General features: G+C 33.8%; 1 protein-coding gene across 11 annotated transcripts in view; it reads left to right on the forward strand.

Annotated features, from left to right (window-relative positions):
• TBC1D5 (TBC1 domain family member 5) overlaps window positions 1-16,066 on the forward strand; it is a 570,404-nt gene that overhangs the window by 349,050 nt on the left and 205,288 nt on the right. For all 11 annotated transcript variants that reach the window (XM_070238099.1, XM_070238103.1, XM_023620885.2 and 8 more), the window contains one exon: window positions 6,069-6,241. In XM_070238099.1, the coding sequence (XP_070094200.1) occupies window positions 6,069-6,241 (173 nt within the window). The remainder of the gene's footprint in view (window positions 1-6,068; window positions 6,242-16,066) is intronic.

The following is a 16,066-nucleotide window of genomic DNA, read 5'->3' on the forward strand; positions in this document are numbered from 1 at the left end:
GTAAATAAATAGAAACTTTCTTTTATATGTATGTATATTATCCATACAATATAACTTCTTAAAATTATAACAAATTTGAGTGATAAATGCATTAATCCACTTAATCTGTTGTTTTCCTAGTTAAAGACAGATTGATACTGAAGTACATAGATAAACTCTGTATCAAATAGGTTGTTTTACTTTTGCTAATGCATCTCTATTGAATTTGCACATTTAGCATCAATACCGTTTATCCTTAGTCTCTTATCCTTATTTTTTAGCTGTAATTTTTATTGTGATATAATTAACATACCATAACATTCACTTTTTTGAAGTGTGCAATTTCATAGATTTTAGTATATTCGGAAGATTATGCAAACGTCCTCACTATCTAATTCTAAAACCTTTTCATCACCCAAAAGGAAATCCCGCACCCATTAACAGTCACTCCCCATTTCCCTCTCCCCAGAGCCTTTGACATCACTCATCTACTTTCTATCTCTATGGACTTGGCTATTCTGGACATTTCATATAAATGAAATCATACAGTATGTGACCTTTGTGACTGACTCCCTTCACTTAGTATAATGTTTTCAATGTGTATCCATCTTGCAGCCTGCATGGGTACTTCATTCCTTTTCATGGCTGAATAACTTTTCATTGTATGGATATGCCACAGTTTATCTATCTATACAGCAGTTGATGGGCATTTGGGTTCTGTTCACTTTTTGGCTGTTAAGAATAATGTTGCTATGAACATTTGCTTACAAACTTTTGTGTGAACATATGTTTTCAGTTCTCTAGGCATATCTCTCGGAGTAGAATTGATGTATTAACTGGCATTTTAAACAAACATATACGCTAACTTAGAGATCATTATGGTCTTTTGAATATTATTACACAATATTGGGAAACTTGCAAATTCTTTTGCAAGGGATATTGTTAAAAGTTTTTGGCATATTATTTTGTACATGATTAGCTTCTTTTATATTGATATAATTAATTGCATTCTGGTTAGAAACCATGTATTACTCAGTTTCTTCATTCCATCTCTTAAAAAATGAAATAGGTAACTAATGCTTTTTGTGCCTTTGGTCTAGGTCAGGGCAAACTACTCTCTGTAGGCTAATTTTGCCTGCCATCTGTTTTTGTGCAGCTTGTGAGTTAAGAATGACTTTTGTATTTGTAAATGGTTGGAAAAAATATAAAAAGAAAAATAATATTTTATGAAATATGAAAATTATGTGGAATTAGGGTTTCCATATCCATAAAATGTGTTTTATTAGGATACAGCCATGCCTGTTTGTTTACTTATTGTCTATGGCTGCTTGCTCATTCCAATGGCAGAGTTATGTAGTTGCAACACAGACTGTATGACCTGTAAAGCCTAAAATATTTACTGTCTGACTTTTTATAGAGAGAGTCTCCTGACCCCCGATAGTCTTCCTTCTGCAATATTTCAACATGTTACATTCTATAAGGGTTATTAGAGGTGAAATTTGTTGTAAGCATATGTGTCGAACTACTTTCTGTTTTGGAACAATAACTTTTTTGTTCTTGACAGATGATTTGATGAAGTTGTAGACTTAGTTGAACATCAGTATTTTGAGCAGAAAGTATTTGAATACATTTAAATAAAAACATGATAATTTCATGTCATGGTTATTTTGTATTTTATAACTACAGTATCTGAGAAACTGAATGATAAAAATGTGAGGGTTTCCATTTTTCAGTTTTACCTATTCATATTGATATCACTGATTCAAGTTCATGAAAATGGCTAGGACAACACAAAGAAAAACATTCATTTTATCGAGGAACACATAGATGTGACTTCTGAACATTTGTATTAATTATTTCCAGATATCAAAGAGTAATACATTCCTAAAAAGCATGTCTAGCGAATCTTTTTCATTCTTACCTTTTTATTCTATTTCATGATTATGTCACTTTTTTAAAAGAAGTTTGAGAAATTAATATGCCACTCTTTCATGCAGTCCTTCTAGTTCCTTTAAAAATTCAATTATATCACTATGCTTGCTGCCTAGACCAGCAGACATACTTTTCATAATAAGACTTTCTTGATGAAGGAAGCAGTGCATTGATTTACATAATGACGTAAAATCATGAATTCACTACATTCCTATAACTGTTTGTGGACTGACACTGATCTACAGACCACATTTTGAGTACCACTTAGTCAGATTTTCTGACTTTATTGGTAGTTGTAGCTGTCCCTTTGATCATATTTGTTAAATGCAAATAACATTCTTTATTATGATATGAAATCTTGAAGATAAGGAAGTATTTTGCATTAATTCTATCTTCTCTTTTGATTTTACTATTAGATAAGCTAAACTGTTTAGCATTTAAATGATCATGAACATTACTTTTGAGTTTCCTAAATTTAAGAGATTTTTTTATAAGTATTCTGAGCACGGGGGAAATCTTTTCAAGCCTGTGGTTGTTAGACTACACATACGTCTCTATTAAAGTATTTCAAAAATGCGCTACATATGCTGTTGATTTAATGACAACTTATTCAATCTAGAAATTGTTATATAATTTCACTAAGTTAAACATTTTTTAACAGGTTAATTTAGGATCAGTTCTCTCCAAAGCCAGTGATTCTATCTCTCTAGAAATATGATTATTCAAGACCCTTAGGAGATGACTACATACAGTGACGTGGTTTCCATGTGATTATTAGAAACCTTATCTGAGCTCGGTGCTTCCACCCCACACTTTCTGGTATTCAGCCACGCAAGTTTCTTCATTAAAGAAAAACTGCATGACCAAAATACGTAACATGTTGAATTGCTCATTTTTAAAGGAAATTTGGCTTCAGAGTAAGCACTATTTTTTAAATATGAATGGTATCTTACAATTAACATGAATTCCAAAAATATTATTTTAAGTTAATATTATTAGGAAAAAGGTTCAATAAGAATTGAAATCTTTTTTAATTAAAAGGTCCTATCGTTTAAAGAGAATACTAGATATTACAAAATCAGAAAAAGTTGTCTTGGATGTACTGTTTTTATAATAAATGACCACAATATTAGAGGTTTTCTTTTCTCCTCTCTATACAAATTAACACAAACTAATTGAGCAATAAAAATTAATATGGACCTATATCCTTTGGACCTAAAGACACTGGGGCAGACACTGTAGGAAATTCAAAGGACTACATTCCTTCTAAGACCTGAAATGATCCTGGAAAGACAAATGGAACCCCTTCCAAGAAATTTTCTCTTATGCTGACACTTGCCCCTCCTCTTGTCTCTGCCTTCTGCTACCCTCATTAGTCCGTGCTCTTAGGTAGAAGTTTCTAAGTTTTTTTCTTTGTTGTCTTCCCGTCCAGAGTAAGAGGGCAAGAACTTTACCCTCTTTAACTTTGTGCCCCTGGATCTGGTCCAGTGATTGAAAGATGGTATTCCTTTTGGAGTATCATAGTTTGAAAGGCTGAGAGGTAGAAAAGGATACTGTGGTAGCACAGAAGAAGAAGATAGTGAAATAGGACCTGGTTCTTGAGCCAAATCTTTATACTGGGAGCTTCTCAGTGGAAACACTGGGTTTCGGGTAAAAGAACAGCATCCCCAGGAGCTCCTGGAGCAGAGTGAGAGGAGAGGCCGGCCAGGTATTGAAAGGCCTTGTAGACCTGGCTAAAGAATTTGTTCTTTTTTTTTTCCCTGAGTGAAAATAATGGAGCACTACTAAAAAGGTTTTAGGAGGACGATTTGATATAATCTAATATCTGCTTTGGGTAGATCACCAGGCATTTGGAAGATGGATTTAATAAGCAGACTAAATTAGGGGCAGCGAGACCAGTTAGGAGGAAAGAAAGAATTAGGGCCCCCAATCAGATTGTTACAATAGGACTGTGGAAGATGAGACGTATCAGAGTCCTCTGAGCAGTTCTGAGGAGCTGAAATTGGCAAAGTAGGTGTTCTTATTGGAGGACGGGTTGAGACAGGCAGGGGGAAAGGATGAACATGTTTTTGATCAGACGGTGATAAGCGCAGTTGTGGGCCTGCTGAATTAGAGACCCTTTTGGCAATCTAAGATTCCTTGCCAACATTTGAATGTATGAGAGCCACTCAAGAGAGTTCTGTGTTATGAATACAGACTAGGAAATCTTTGGAAAATGAGTCTTGGTTAAAGCACTTTGTAGAACTGAGATCACTCAAGAAATTGCATATAAGTAGAGATTAAAACTAAGATGAGAACTGTATGAAAAAGCAGCATTTGTGAAACAGAAACAAGAATTTGAGCTAGGATGAATGGTAAGCAGACAATCATGAGAGAGAAATGCTATAAATCCCAAGGTTGCAGAGAGTAGAACTTTAGGACTGAACATTAGAAGAAAAGTCAGACATGATACATTAAGGAGAAATTGTCAGATTTGAGGAGGTAGTTGAAGTTTTCATGAAAGCGTTACAAGGCGTTACAGATATGTCTGTCTTAATGTGGGATGTGGGATGGCAGGAAGGAAATTTGTAATTGGCCCACATGGATTTTTTTTTAAGTCAACTCTACTTTTGGTCTGGAGCGTTTTCAAATCTTTCTTCTCAGCTATGTAAATTGATCAAAGGACAGTTAGAGAACATCTTTTCTAGTACTAGTTTCCTTTATTTTGTTTTTTTTTTTAATTTGGAATTATTAGTTAATTTTAATTTTTTCGTTTGGAATAGATTTGTCCATGTAACTTTTCACAAATGAGTGGCCATTCTCTGTTTAACAACTTTTAAAGAAATATTATTTAATTTTGAAAACTGAGATAAACTAATAATTTTTAAATTCTATGGAATATATCTGTGCAACCCTATCTTTTTTTTAAATGTTATTTATTTATTTATTACAGTAACATTGGATTATAACTTTATATAGCTTTCAGGTGTACATCGTAATATATTTTGAATTCTGTGTAGATTGCATCATGTTCACCACCCAAAGACTAATTACAGTCCATCACCACACACATGTGCCTAATCACCCTTTCACCCTTCTCCCTCGCCACTTCCCCTCTGGTAACCACCAATCCAATCTCTGTTGCTGTGTGTGTGTTTGTTGTTGTTTTTATCTTCTACTTGTGAGTGAGATCATATGGTATTTGACTTTCTCCCTCTGACATTTCACTTAGCATAATACCCTCAAGGTCCATCCATGTTGTCACAAATGGCTGGATTTCATCGTGTCTTATGGCTGAGTAGTAGTCCATTGTGTATATATACCACATCTTCTTTATCCATTCGTCCCTTGATCGGCACCTAGGTTCCTTCCAAGTCTTGGCTGTTGTGAATAATGCTGCAGTGAACATAGGGGGTGCATGTATCTTTATGCATTTGTGTTTTCAAGTTCTTTGGATAAATACCCAGCAGTGGAATCGCTGGATCATATGGTAGATCTATTCTTAATTTTCTGAGAAAATTCCATTCTGCTTTCCATAGTGGCTGCACCAGTTTGCATTACCAGCAGTATACAAGGGTTCCCTTCTCTCCACATCCTCCCCAACACTTCTTGTTTCCTGTCTTGTTAATTATAGCCATTCTGACCGGAGTGAGGTGATATCTCATTGTAGTTTTGATTTGAATTTCCCTGATAGTTAATGATTTTGAACATCTTTTCATGTGCCTGTTGGCCATTCCTTTATTTCTTGACTTTCTTATAGTTTTGAGAGCTCAAATTAAAAGTTTTCATTTACTATCTTTAAGTTTTATGCCACAAGAAATATGTTTTCGTCAGAGTATTCCATTTAGTTTACTATGGCTAATTAGACAAACAGTGGCCATGGGCAAGTACCACTGCTTCTGCCAAAATTATCTTGTAATACTTAATGTCACCAGAGAAACTGGTCAAGGGAATATAGGTAGAAAATATTTCAGAAGGCGTTTCCTGGCCTTTACTTTATGAGCACAATCATCTATATGACAGTCAGCATATGATTCCACATTCATTTGTCACAAGATGGTTAAAGTAGTTCTTGGTTCTTATTTAAATTCCCAATGGTAAATACATTCAGGAATGATGTCCATATATTTGTTAATTTCATATTGAAATAATACATGTTCCATTTTTCCTGTTTTTAGGGGAAAGAAACAGTGATGACTCCCATCCCCTTTGCTAGACCTCAGGATTTAGGGCCAACAATTGCTATTGTTACTAAAGTCAACCAGATCCAGGATCACCTGCTGAAGAAGCATGATATTGAGCTTTACATGCACTTGAACAGACTAGAAATTGCACCACAGATATATGGGTTGTAAGTATTAAAGTTTAAATTTCAGCTACACTTAATTTTGACTTATGGTGGTTTCTGTATGTCTCAGATCCATAGAAGAGCAAGGACTGTGGAGGCTCCATTTCATTTCATATCTTTCTTGTGTCCTATGTGCCAGGCTCCATACTCATTACGTTCACGTAACCGTATTTCATCTAATACTCCCAGCAGTCCTGCTAATTGAGTGCGACACCTTTGTACACAGGATGAAACTAAAGCTTACACTAAGTTTATATGTATAAAACAGTAAAGTCGTAATTCAAATCCAGGCAAGACTGGCTTCATAATCTGCAGAGCCCAGTGTAAAATAAAAATGAATGGCCCCTTTTTAAAAAAAAAAAAAAATTAATAAGAATTTCAAGGTGATAACAGCATATCATTAAACCAAGCATTCTAGGGCCAGCCCCATGGCCAAGTGGTTAAGTTTGCTCGCTCCACTTTGGAGGCCCAGGGTTTCAGCCATTCGGAGCCTAGGTGTGGACATGTCACCACTCATCAAGCCATGCTGAGGTGGCATCCCACATAACACAACCAGAGGCACTCACAACCAAAATATACAGCTATGTACTGGGAGGCTTTGGGGAGAAGAAGAAGAAAAGAAAAAAAAAAAAGATTGGCAACAGGTGTTAGCTCAGGTGCCAAGCTTTAAAAAAAAAAACAAGCCTTCTAAGAAGTGCAGGGTTGCACAGGTCATGCACACATGAAGCCAGCCCCAAACCCAGACAATCCTATAAGATATCCACGTTCTTTCCATTTTATTGTGTGGTAATCTGCTCTACCCTCAAAACTGCATTTCTAAAAGTAAGATAAATGTCCCTCACAGTGAACATAATATATTAGTCTTCTTCAGCCATGTAATTTCTATAACATGCTACAGCAGAAGAATAGGGAGCCTTAGATGCGTGGGTGTTTGTATGTGTATTCATTCACTGGCATATAAGGTGAATAGGCGAACTAGATAGTGGTTTTAGTAAAGGTGAATTAGTTGTGTTCTGCTACAGACAACAAAAGGATCCTTTTTATTGAAACAATAGAACATTTATTTCTAGTGCTAGCCAGTTCCTTGGTAGATATTTCCTGCAAATCTTCTCTCTCAGCTAGGTAGAACATGGAAAATTGGGAGGATGTTATTGAGATGTACAGAGTAAATGCTCAATAAATATGAATCTATTATTTGAATTGCAGAGAATTTCAGACAAATCAAAAGTTTGGGATCAAAGCAGAGGCTCTGTAACCACTGTGTTCTAGTTTCCTTTTCAGACATTAGTTTTCATCAGGTTTTTCTTCATCATATTGATTCATAGACCTTCTTTGACATCTGACCAGCACCTTCCCAATAAAATTCATGATCCATGATGTAATTACTCTTAATCCTTTCAACTTTATTTCTCAGCAGTACTCAATACCAGGGCTTGCAGTAACCCTAGCTGACTCATTTATCTCATTATTTTTGTACAGAATCTCATCTGCATCATCTAAAAATGTATGTATTTTTTAATCTTTGGAGAAATCGCTCATTCTCTCAATTGGCCTGCACTACATTTTATAGTGCGAGGATTTTACTTATTTCATTTATTAAATTTGATTTTGCTGTTACTGTTTGTGGGAGCACATGAAAGGCCAATCTGGCTGAATTTTCCTATGTCTTTATGCTACCCTAAGTTATACTACTCACCTGTGTATTTCCTATTGATAACTGTTAGACTCTTTGAGGCCAAAGAATATAATGAGTATAATATAAAATAGCAGTTAGAAGCATGGGCTTTGAAATGAAACAGGTCTGTTTAACCACTTTGAGCCTTGGTTTTTTCATCTGTAAAATGGAGATGAAAAATAGGTACCTACTTCATAGGGTGCCTGTGACAATTAAATCACAATGTACAAAAATCCTAGTACTCAGAATGTAGTAAAGGTTTACTTAAATGTTGACAATGCTTTTGATATCATTTTCTGTCATTACCATCGCTTAATTAGGATGTCATGGCTCTGTGAATATGCTGTACCATGTGACTCATGAACCTTTCCACTTCTGGCTGTGGCTTTGTATGTTTTCTTCACTAAAGCGTACAGCCTTCTACTTACGTACATAATAACTAACCTTTAGATCAGTGCTTCTAAAGAGAATAGTATAGAAGTTGAGGGTAAACTTTTAGCAACAGGTCATAGCAATTTTCCACAATAATTTTATGTCCTTGAACCTAATAAATATTGTAGGTTTGAATCTCATGGAAATAAGTTGAAATATTTTGTTTTGTTCTATATTATACAAATAATATTAATCTAAATGATTGCTGATGCTGCTGTCTATTCTAGTTGGAAGAAAGTTGGTAATTTAGGCTTGTATTCCATATTAATCCTTGAAAACAATTAGTTTATACTTTGAGTAAGTTATCATCAAGTGGACAAATATAAAATAATCAATTTTCAGTTAATAAAAACTACTCTTCCTCAGGGTAACATCAGGATCCATAATTACATCTTCTGAAATGTGTGTTTGCATGCCAAGTGTTTTTTCTTAATGGAATTTTGATTTTCAAGCAAAGCAAATATTTTCTTGTATACTAAATCTTCTAACAAAATTAGAAAACAATATGATAAAAATGTTAATAATGATTGCACCAATGGAAAAATGTTGTCACTACCAACAACTTGTATAGAATGGGTAGTAAATCATAGCTGTATGTTTACATGGTGGGGAAAGTGTTAGCAAGGTGAAATTATACCCCATATTTAGTCCAGGTTTCTAATTTCAGTAAATCTTTAGCAGTTGCATGGTTGCATGTATGTCATTTGATAGATAATATTTATGTTATGCATTAAAATTTATTTAAATCTGCTTTCTAATAGGGTTATAATTATCACTAAGAAAAAGATTTTGAAATTATTCCATTTTTAAAAGTAGTTTTTGTCCTGATTTTTGTAAGACAATATATGTGAAAGTCTCCTGATGTGGCCAATGTGCCAGATGTGCCGTATGTAAACATAGGTGTTGCATTTTGCTGATAAGTTTATTTAACAAAGTTAGAATTAATAATTAGTGCAAAAATATTAATTGTACCAACATTGGCTAAAGTCATTCCAAATTAGCTTATCTTAGTTTTAAATAAATTGATGCTATTTATCTTGAAATATGGGAATAAGTGCCCATGAAATCTTGAATGTTATATAACTTGCTTATTAATGCTATTATTTTATGTATTTAAGTGCATTATTCCCTGGATAATTGTAGCTGGTTTTTCTGTTAGGAAATTTTAGATCAACTTACTATTTAGGTTAAACAAAGTTAATTTGCAATTAAATGTTCAATACTTTGTATGTGATATTATAAAATAATATTTCATGAAAGTAATTTACACAGTAGTTTTAATTAGCTTTATGAAAGATTACTCCTGTTGCACCTAGAATGATCTTCCTCTTGCTTTAATTCAAATAATTAGCATCTTGAGTTGTCTTTTATTTGCCAATTATTGATGTGTGTTAGACTTTTTAAAAATTAAGTTCTGTAGGGGCCTATTAATGCATGCTAATTTCCAAAGTAAAACATTGACTAAATTATTTCCAACTTTCCCAGGTAATTTTTAAGAAATGTTTTTTTGGTATCTTTATATTTTAGCATAAAAATAAGTGTGTCCTGTGATTTCATCGCTGAGAGGGGTTATTTTTGTGCAAAACCCTCTAAAATATTAGTATTACAATTTCATCCCTGAGTACGGACTTGTGAGTCCAAAAGACCCTTAATCGCAACAGATTCAAATGTAAGGATTCAGTACTGTTTTCACTTAATACTATAATACTATTTTATAAAGACACCAAAAATTTAAGTTTAAAAATAACAAATTTTGCTAGGCCAGAGTAACTGTGTTTTATTATCACCCTTAAATATATTGAATCTGTATAGTTTTGACTACATTTTATACTTCAATATAAATAGAATACATAATAAGTATCTGTGGGATATGCCATTAATGTCACTTTTGAGGAAAGAGACCCTCATAACACACTTGGGCTTTGGCATTCTTAAATTATGAGCTCCTTACAACACTCATGGGATGAATTCCATATCTCCCAAATGTTTATTATACATCTTCCATTTCACTTAGTTCCTATTTTCTGGGTTTCAGTTGTTTTGCTGTGGTGGTTTACAGTAATTTAACTGAGGACAGTCTTGCTTATTGATAAATAATCTGATAAATTTTGTGATATAATTTTAAAATATTTATATCATAATATAGTTGTTCTAACACATACCACAGTGTAATTATGGATGACTACTAAGTTTTTTTAAACCTACATTTGAAGTATAACCGTATGGTAAAAAATATAACTCTTAGTATCAAAGTCAGTATAATTACCCTTAAAAGTTCTGTCTCAACAGTTTAAGCAAATAGCTTTCTATTCTGAACACAGTTAATGATAGAAATATTATTTTCTTTTCAATGAGCTTTATATTATACATTAAACATAAAAAAACAGAATGCGGGTTAAGAAGTGAGGATCCAATGATACCTTGTTGTCACACACCACTGAGTATTCCTCCAGAATTACTCCTTTTGAAAAAGTTGGGTTTTTTCCCTACTGTATGAAGAATTAGCATGATTAAGAATTATGGGGAATGATAATAAATTAAATTATTTGAAATAATGATTAATAATTGTTAATATTTATTGAATGTTTCCTGTGGGCTAGGCATTATCTAAAGGCTTTACATAGATTATCTTATTTATCCTCCCCACACGTGGGATAGGTACTGTTATAGATGAGGAAATTAAGGCTTATAAAGGCTTATTTAGATTGACTTTCTACCAAGAAGCTGAGCCAGGCTTTGACCTCTTGAGCCTACATTCACACTGTCATTTGACTAGGACTAGGAGTGTGGTGGAAAACTAAGGCATTCAAAGGTACTTTGTGTCAGATTGGCCATGCGCCAAACCCAGGATGACCAGATAAGCAACAAAGACCAGGCAAGTACAAGGCCTGGCATCAGAGGCGTCTTGTTAGTAGTGATCAGAAACCAGCCTGGTAGGGAGGAAGTGGAACATCAAGGGCACTGGAGAGCTGAAAGCCCACAGCCATGCCAAAAATCAGGACTAAAAGAGCTCAGGATCTCCCATAGAGAGGTACCAGCAGCAAAAGTATAGTGAAAATAATAAGCCACCACCTAAGGCTTAAATCTTCTTGTCCAAGTCCAATCCTGGCCTTATTTAGGTGAAACTGCTGGATAGAAAAATAAAGAAGCCATTACGCAGGAGGGGGAGTTCTGCTACTTTAATCTTAAACCTGACCTGCAAAAAGAGTTAATAAATGAAGTAGAAGAAACGGAGTCTGTACTGAGAAAGTAATGAGTTTTAAGATAGACAAAGGCCAAGAAGGAAAAGTTGTGCCCAGTTATGCATGCACAGGTTTAGGAAAGGTACCAGCCATGTGCCTTTCTAGGCAGAAGTATACTCCTCCCACTGAAAGGTGAATAAAAAGTAATAATTCAAGCAAGGGGAATGCAGATCTCAAAGAACTGCTAGAAAGCAATGTAACCAGTAAGATATGGTTGAGTGTGTACAACTGAATGCGATTGTTGAAAATAATGATCTGAAGAGCAGTAAAAATAATTTGAAACTTTATTTATTTGGATCTGAGATCTACTTAATTATAGTGAATAATTCAGTATGAGAAAGAAGTGTAAAAGTTTACATAATTCATCAGCACGCATGGAGGAAATCAAATATACTATTTCACTGATGTTTCTAATCACTAAACAATATTTGTTTTATAAAATTACTATAAAATAGTATCTATGCAATGCTATTGTGAGGATTCAAGGAGAAAAAATCATACACAGTACTTGGCACACTGTAAACACTCAATAAAATGTTCATTGTCATTAATTTTTATATACCAAGTACAATTGCCTGACTCATAAGACTCACTAAATAATAATAATAATAACAAAAGAAAATAACAAGAATGCTTACAAAGGAAGCATAAAACGAGATGACAAGTAATACTCTCAAACATTAGGTATAGTACTACACATAAATGCTTTAAGCTCTCCTAACAAAAGACAACGATTCTCTATTGGCTTATAGACAGATCCAATTATATGCTACTTAAAAGAGACAGCTAAAATAAATTGATATGCTTTGGCAAATGGAATGCAGGAATGGCAATAGTAGTGTCAAAAAATATACTTTGAAACAAAAGCATTGAAAGAGAGTATTCTTCTTTATTAATAAAACATTCAATTATAATAACCTTGAATTTTGGTGTGTAAGATCTATGACAGCAAAGAGTTTGTCTGTCTTGTTCGTTAATATACCCCAGATGCCTCCTTAGCAGAACCTGGTACATGGTACAGTCAGTAAATATCTTTGAATGGATGGATGAATGGGAAGGAGGTAAAAACAAAGGAAGGAAAGATCACAAATCAATTACATAAGGAACTGATTATTCAAAATATCATTGGCAGAAAATTTACTATTTTGAGGAACATCAGCTAATAACTATTAAAAAAATTAAAACTCTATATAATTAGTAGAAAACATACATGAATATATAGCCAATCTTCCAATGACCATGGCTTTTCTAAGAAAAATAGCTGTGAAAGACATTTGAGAGGGTAAGTTTGTAATTTGACTACCCCAAAATTTCATTCCAGTAAAATGCAATACAAAGACAAATTGGTTTTTAAAAAACTTCAACATATACAAAGAAATATATGAAGAATAAAAAGCAAATTTTTCTTCCTTATATATAATAAACCCTTAAAATTAGTAAGAAACCACCTAACCCATAAAGTAGAAAAATAAAGTGAACCAACAACGTGTAGGAAAAAAATAACAATGGCCAATAAATATAGCGAAATGATTTCAATTATTCAAGTATTTAAAGAATTACAAATTAAATAACAAAATATAATTTTCATTTGGTTGATGAGAATTAGAAAAAATTTTATTCAATGCTGATAGAATCAATTTGGGAGACAGTTGGGAAACTTAGTCAAATACCTGGTAAACTTGTGCTTCTTGGCTCATGATTCCACTTTTAAGCATATAGACATCTAAAGGGAATCAGGGAGCAGAGGTCTGTGTGTAAAGATTTATATCACAGTGTTATTTATGATATGAAATGTGAACTAACACTTATAATAATAAAGGAAATAATAGTAGGGTAAATAAATCCATTCGATTAAATATTATGCCATAATTTAAGTGATGTATTTGTGCACTATGCAATCCCAAGAGATAATGCTTATGATGTATTCTAAATGAAAAATCAGGAAGAAAAACCAGGGATAATCTATTTTCCTAGTTTTAAAAATTATGTATATTTTTATATGAAAATTAGACAAAGCATATTGACAGTGGTTATCTCTGAGAGGGAATAATGGATGGTATTTATTTTCTTTATACTTTTTGTTATTTTCTCAGTTGTCTCTATTGATCATAAATAATTTTATAAGACAAAAAAATGTGAGGACAAAAATAAGAATGTACTTAATTACTATTAATGAGCACATATGTCAACATCCAGAAAACTGAAACACTTTGAGGATGTATTTGAACCATTGTTAGTAATCTTTGAGGAATTAAGGAAAATGGAGGACTCGACAGGAATATTTCATATGAAAAAAATTCTGTAACATCTACAATGCAATAAGATGTATTTACTTCAATCTGACAGTATTTTAGAACTTTAAAAAGGTAATCTAATTCCTTAAAAAGGGAAATTGTTTTTATGTGGAACTGGCATGTTTTCATGAGAACAATTTGGACAAGATAGAACTACATTTTTTTTCTGTCAAATTACCAGATTACAGAAAAACTTTTGGCTGAATATTTTGATTTCACCATTTTCTTCTAATATTCTTTTGCTCAAAATGGAGAATTTGTAGACTGAATGATATTACATTGAGGCTGAAAGGTAACATTATGTGACAGCCATTTTCTTACAGTATGCATGACTATGACTACATTGTGGCCCACATGGAGTGAGGTCTCTGGTAGCATGCTATATAGGGCATTGTTATTGGCCCTGCACAGAATCCCAGCATCTCAGGGTCTTGCAAGGTCACTATTTTAGCTAATCATGAAATGCTTCACTCTCAATTGTAACATCCATATTAAATAATTGAATATCTCAACTTGACCAAACCCTTGTTGGGGAGTTTGGTACCATCACAAACAGCTTATTCCGTGGCAGAGTTCACTCACCTCTCCACTGTATCTCCCAGTGTAATGTAATAAATATTTTAATTCCTAATAAATGTTAAGCACTTGTTCACAAGGAGCTCACAACATTGCATAGAAAGAAATGAGATTTACAATAATATAGACTTAGATTAAGTTGTGACTTTAGTATTTATTCCATTTCCTATTAAAGTACATTTAGGTAGTCAAGATAGCTATTATAATAATTAGTCTAGTGTGATACATGTAAACAACATTATTTCAATACAATAATTATAACAGGCTCATTCACAACATGCTGTGTTGTGAGCACAAATTGGAACACTTTATCAGGAATGCATTTGGCTGCAAATAACAGAAACTCTGCTAACAATGGCCTGAAGAAATGGATATATTTTTTTTTTTTCATTTTTCCTAAAATGTCACAAGTCTGGAGGTAGGCAGCTACTGGCATTTGTTCAGTGGCTCCACAGTATTGAGATGTGCAGATTCTCTTGGCCTTCGTGATTGTGGCTAAATGGTCTCAAGATGCTGTTATGGGTAGCTATTCAGTACTTCACTAGATAATAGTTCAAGGCTACATATTTGTGCAAGAGGCTGGTGCCAACATTATTTGCCATCTTTGATCAAGCAAAGCAGAAACTTTCCCAGCAGCCACCTCTAGTAGACATAAGCTTAAATCTCACTGGTAGAATTTGGGTTTATAGCCAACCCTAACTACAAGAAAGGCTAGGAAAGCAGGGAGTGGACTTACGGTTACCTTAGACCAGTTGTGCTCTATTCCCTGGAGCTGGGCACATTTTGGGGGTGGAGGCATGGGTATTAGATAGGCAACTAAGAGTTTTAGATTAATCTGAAGTTTTAGAGGAAACTCCCTAAAAGAAATGATACCTGGGATGTGTCTTGAAATGTAAGCAAGAACAATATAATCAAAGTTGTAAGGACCTCATCCAGGGAGAACAGTATGATCAAAGGCATGTTTGTTTGAATATCATCATGAATACAAGAAACGCTAATCAGATTATCAAAACTAGGGTAGATTTTGTGTGAGAGGAAAGTGAGGCAACACTAGGACACGGGGACTGTTAATATGCCATGCTAAGAACAATCTAGATCTATGCTGTCCAATAGGTAGCTAGCCACATGTAGCCATAAAATTTAAATTAATTAAAATTAAATAAAATTTATTTATTTATGTTTGGATGTACATCATAATATATTTCAAATTCTGTGTAGATAAAGTTAAATAAAATTTAAAGTTTAGCTCCTCAGCCACACTGTCCCTATTTCAAGTGCTCAGTAGCTCAGATATGTAACATTCGAATCATTATGGAAAGTTCAATTGGACAGCATTGATCTAGATCTTTATTCTAGGGTGGGGGGGTAGCATTGAAACATAATGATTTTATGATCATATTTGTGGTCTGGAAGGACTGCATTGGTTGCACAGTGGTGAAGAGAATGAAGGGGGAAGTAAGACTGGGGAAGCAGTGATTAGCTACAAAAGTAGTAACTTCTGTGTTCTAGAAGAGAGATGATGGTGGCCTGAAACAAGATAGAAGCAGTGAGAATAGAGATAAGTGGAAGTATCTGGAAGATGCCAAGTTGCTAGAATATGGGAAGGAGG

Source organism: Equus caballus, chromosome 16 (assembly GCF_041296265.1).
Source record: "Equus caballus isolate H_3958 breed thoroughbred chromosome 16, TB-T2T, whole genome shotgun sequence".
Lineage (NCBI taxonomy): Eukaryota > Metazoa > Chordata > Mammalia > Perissodactyla > Equidae > Equus > Equus caballus.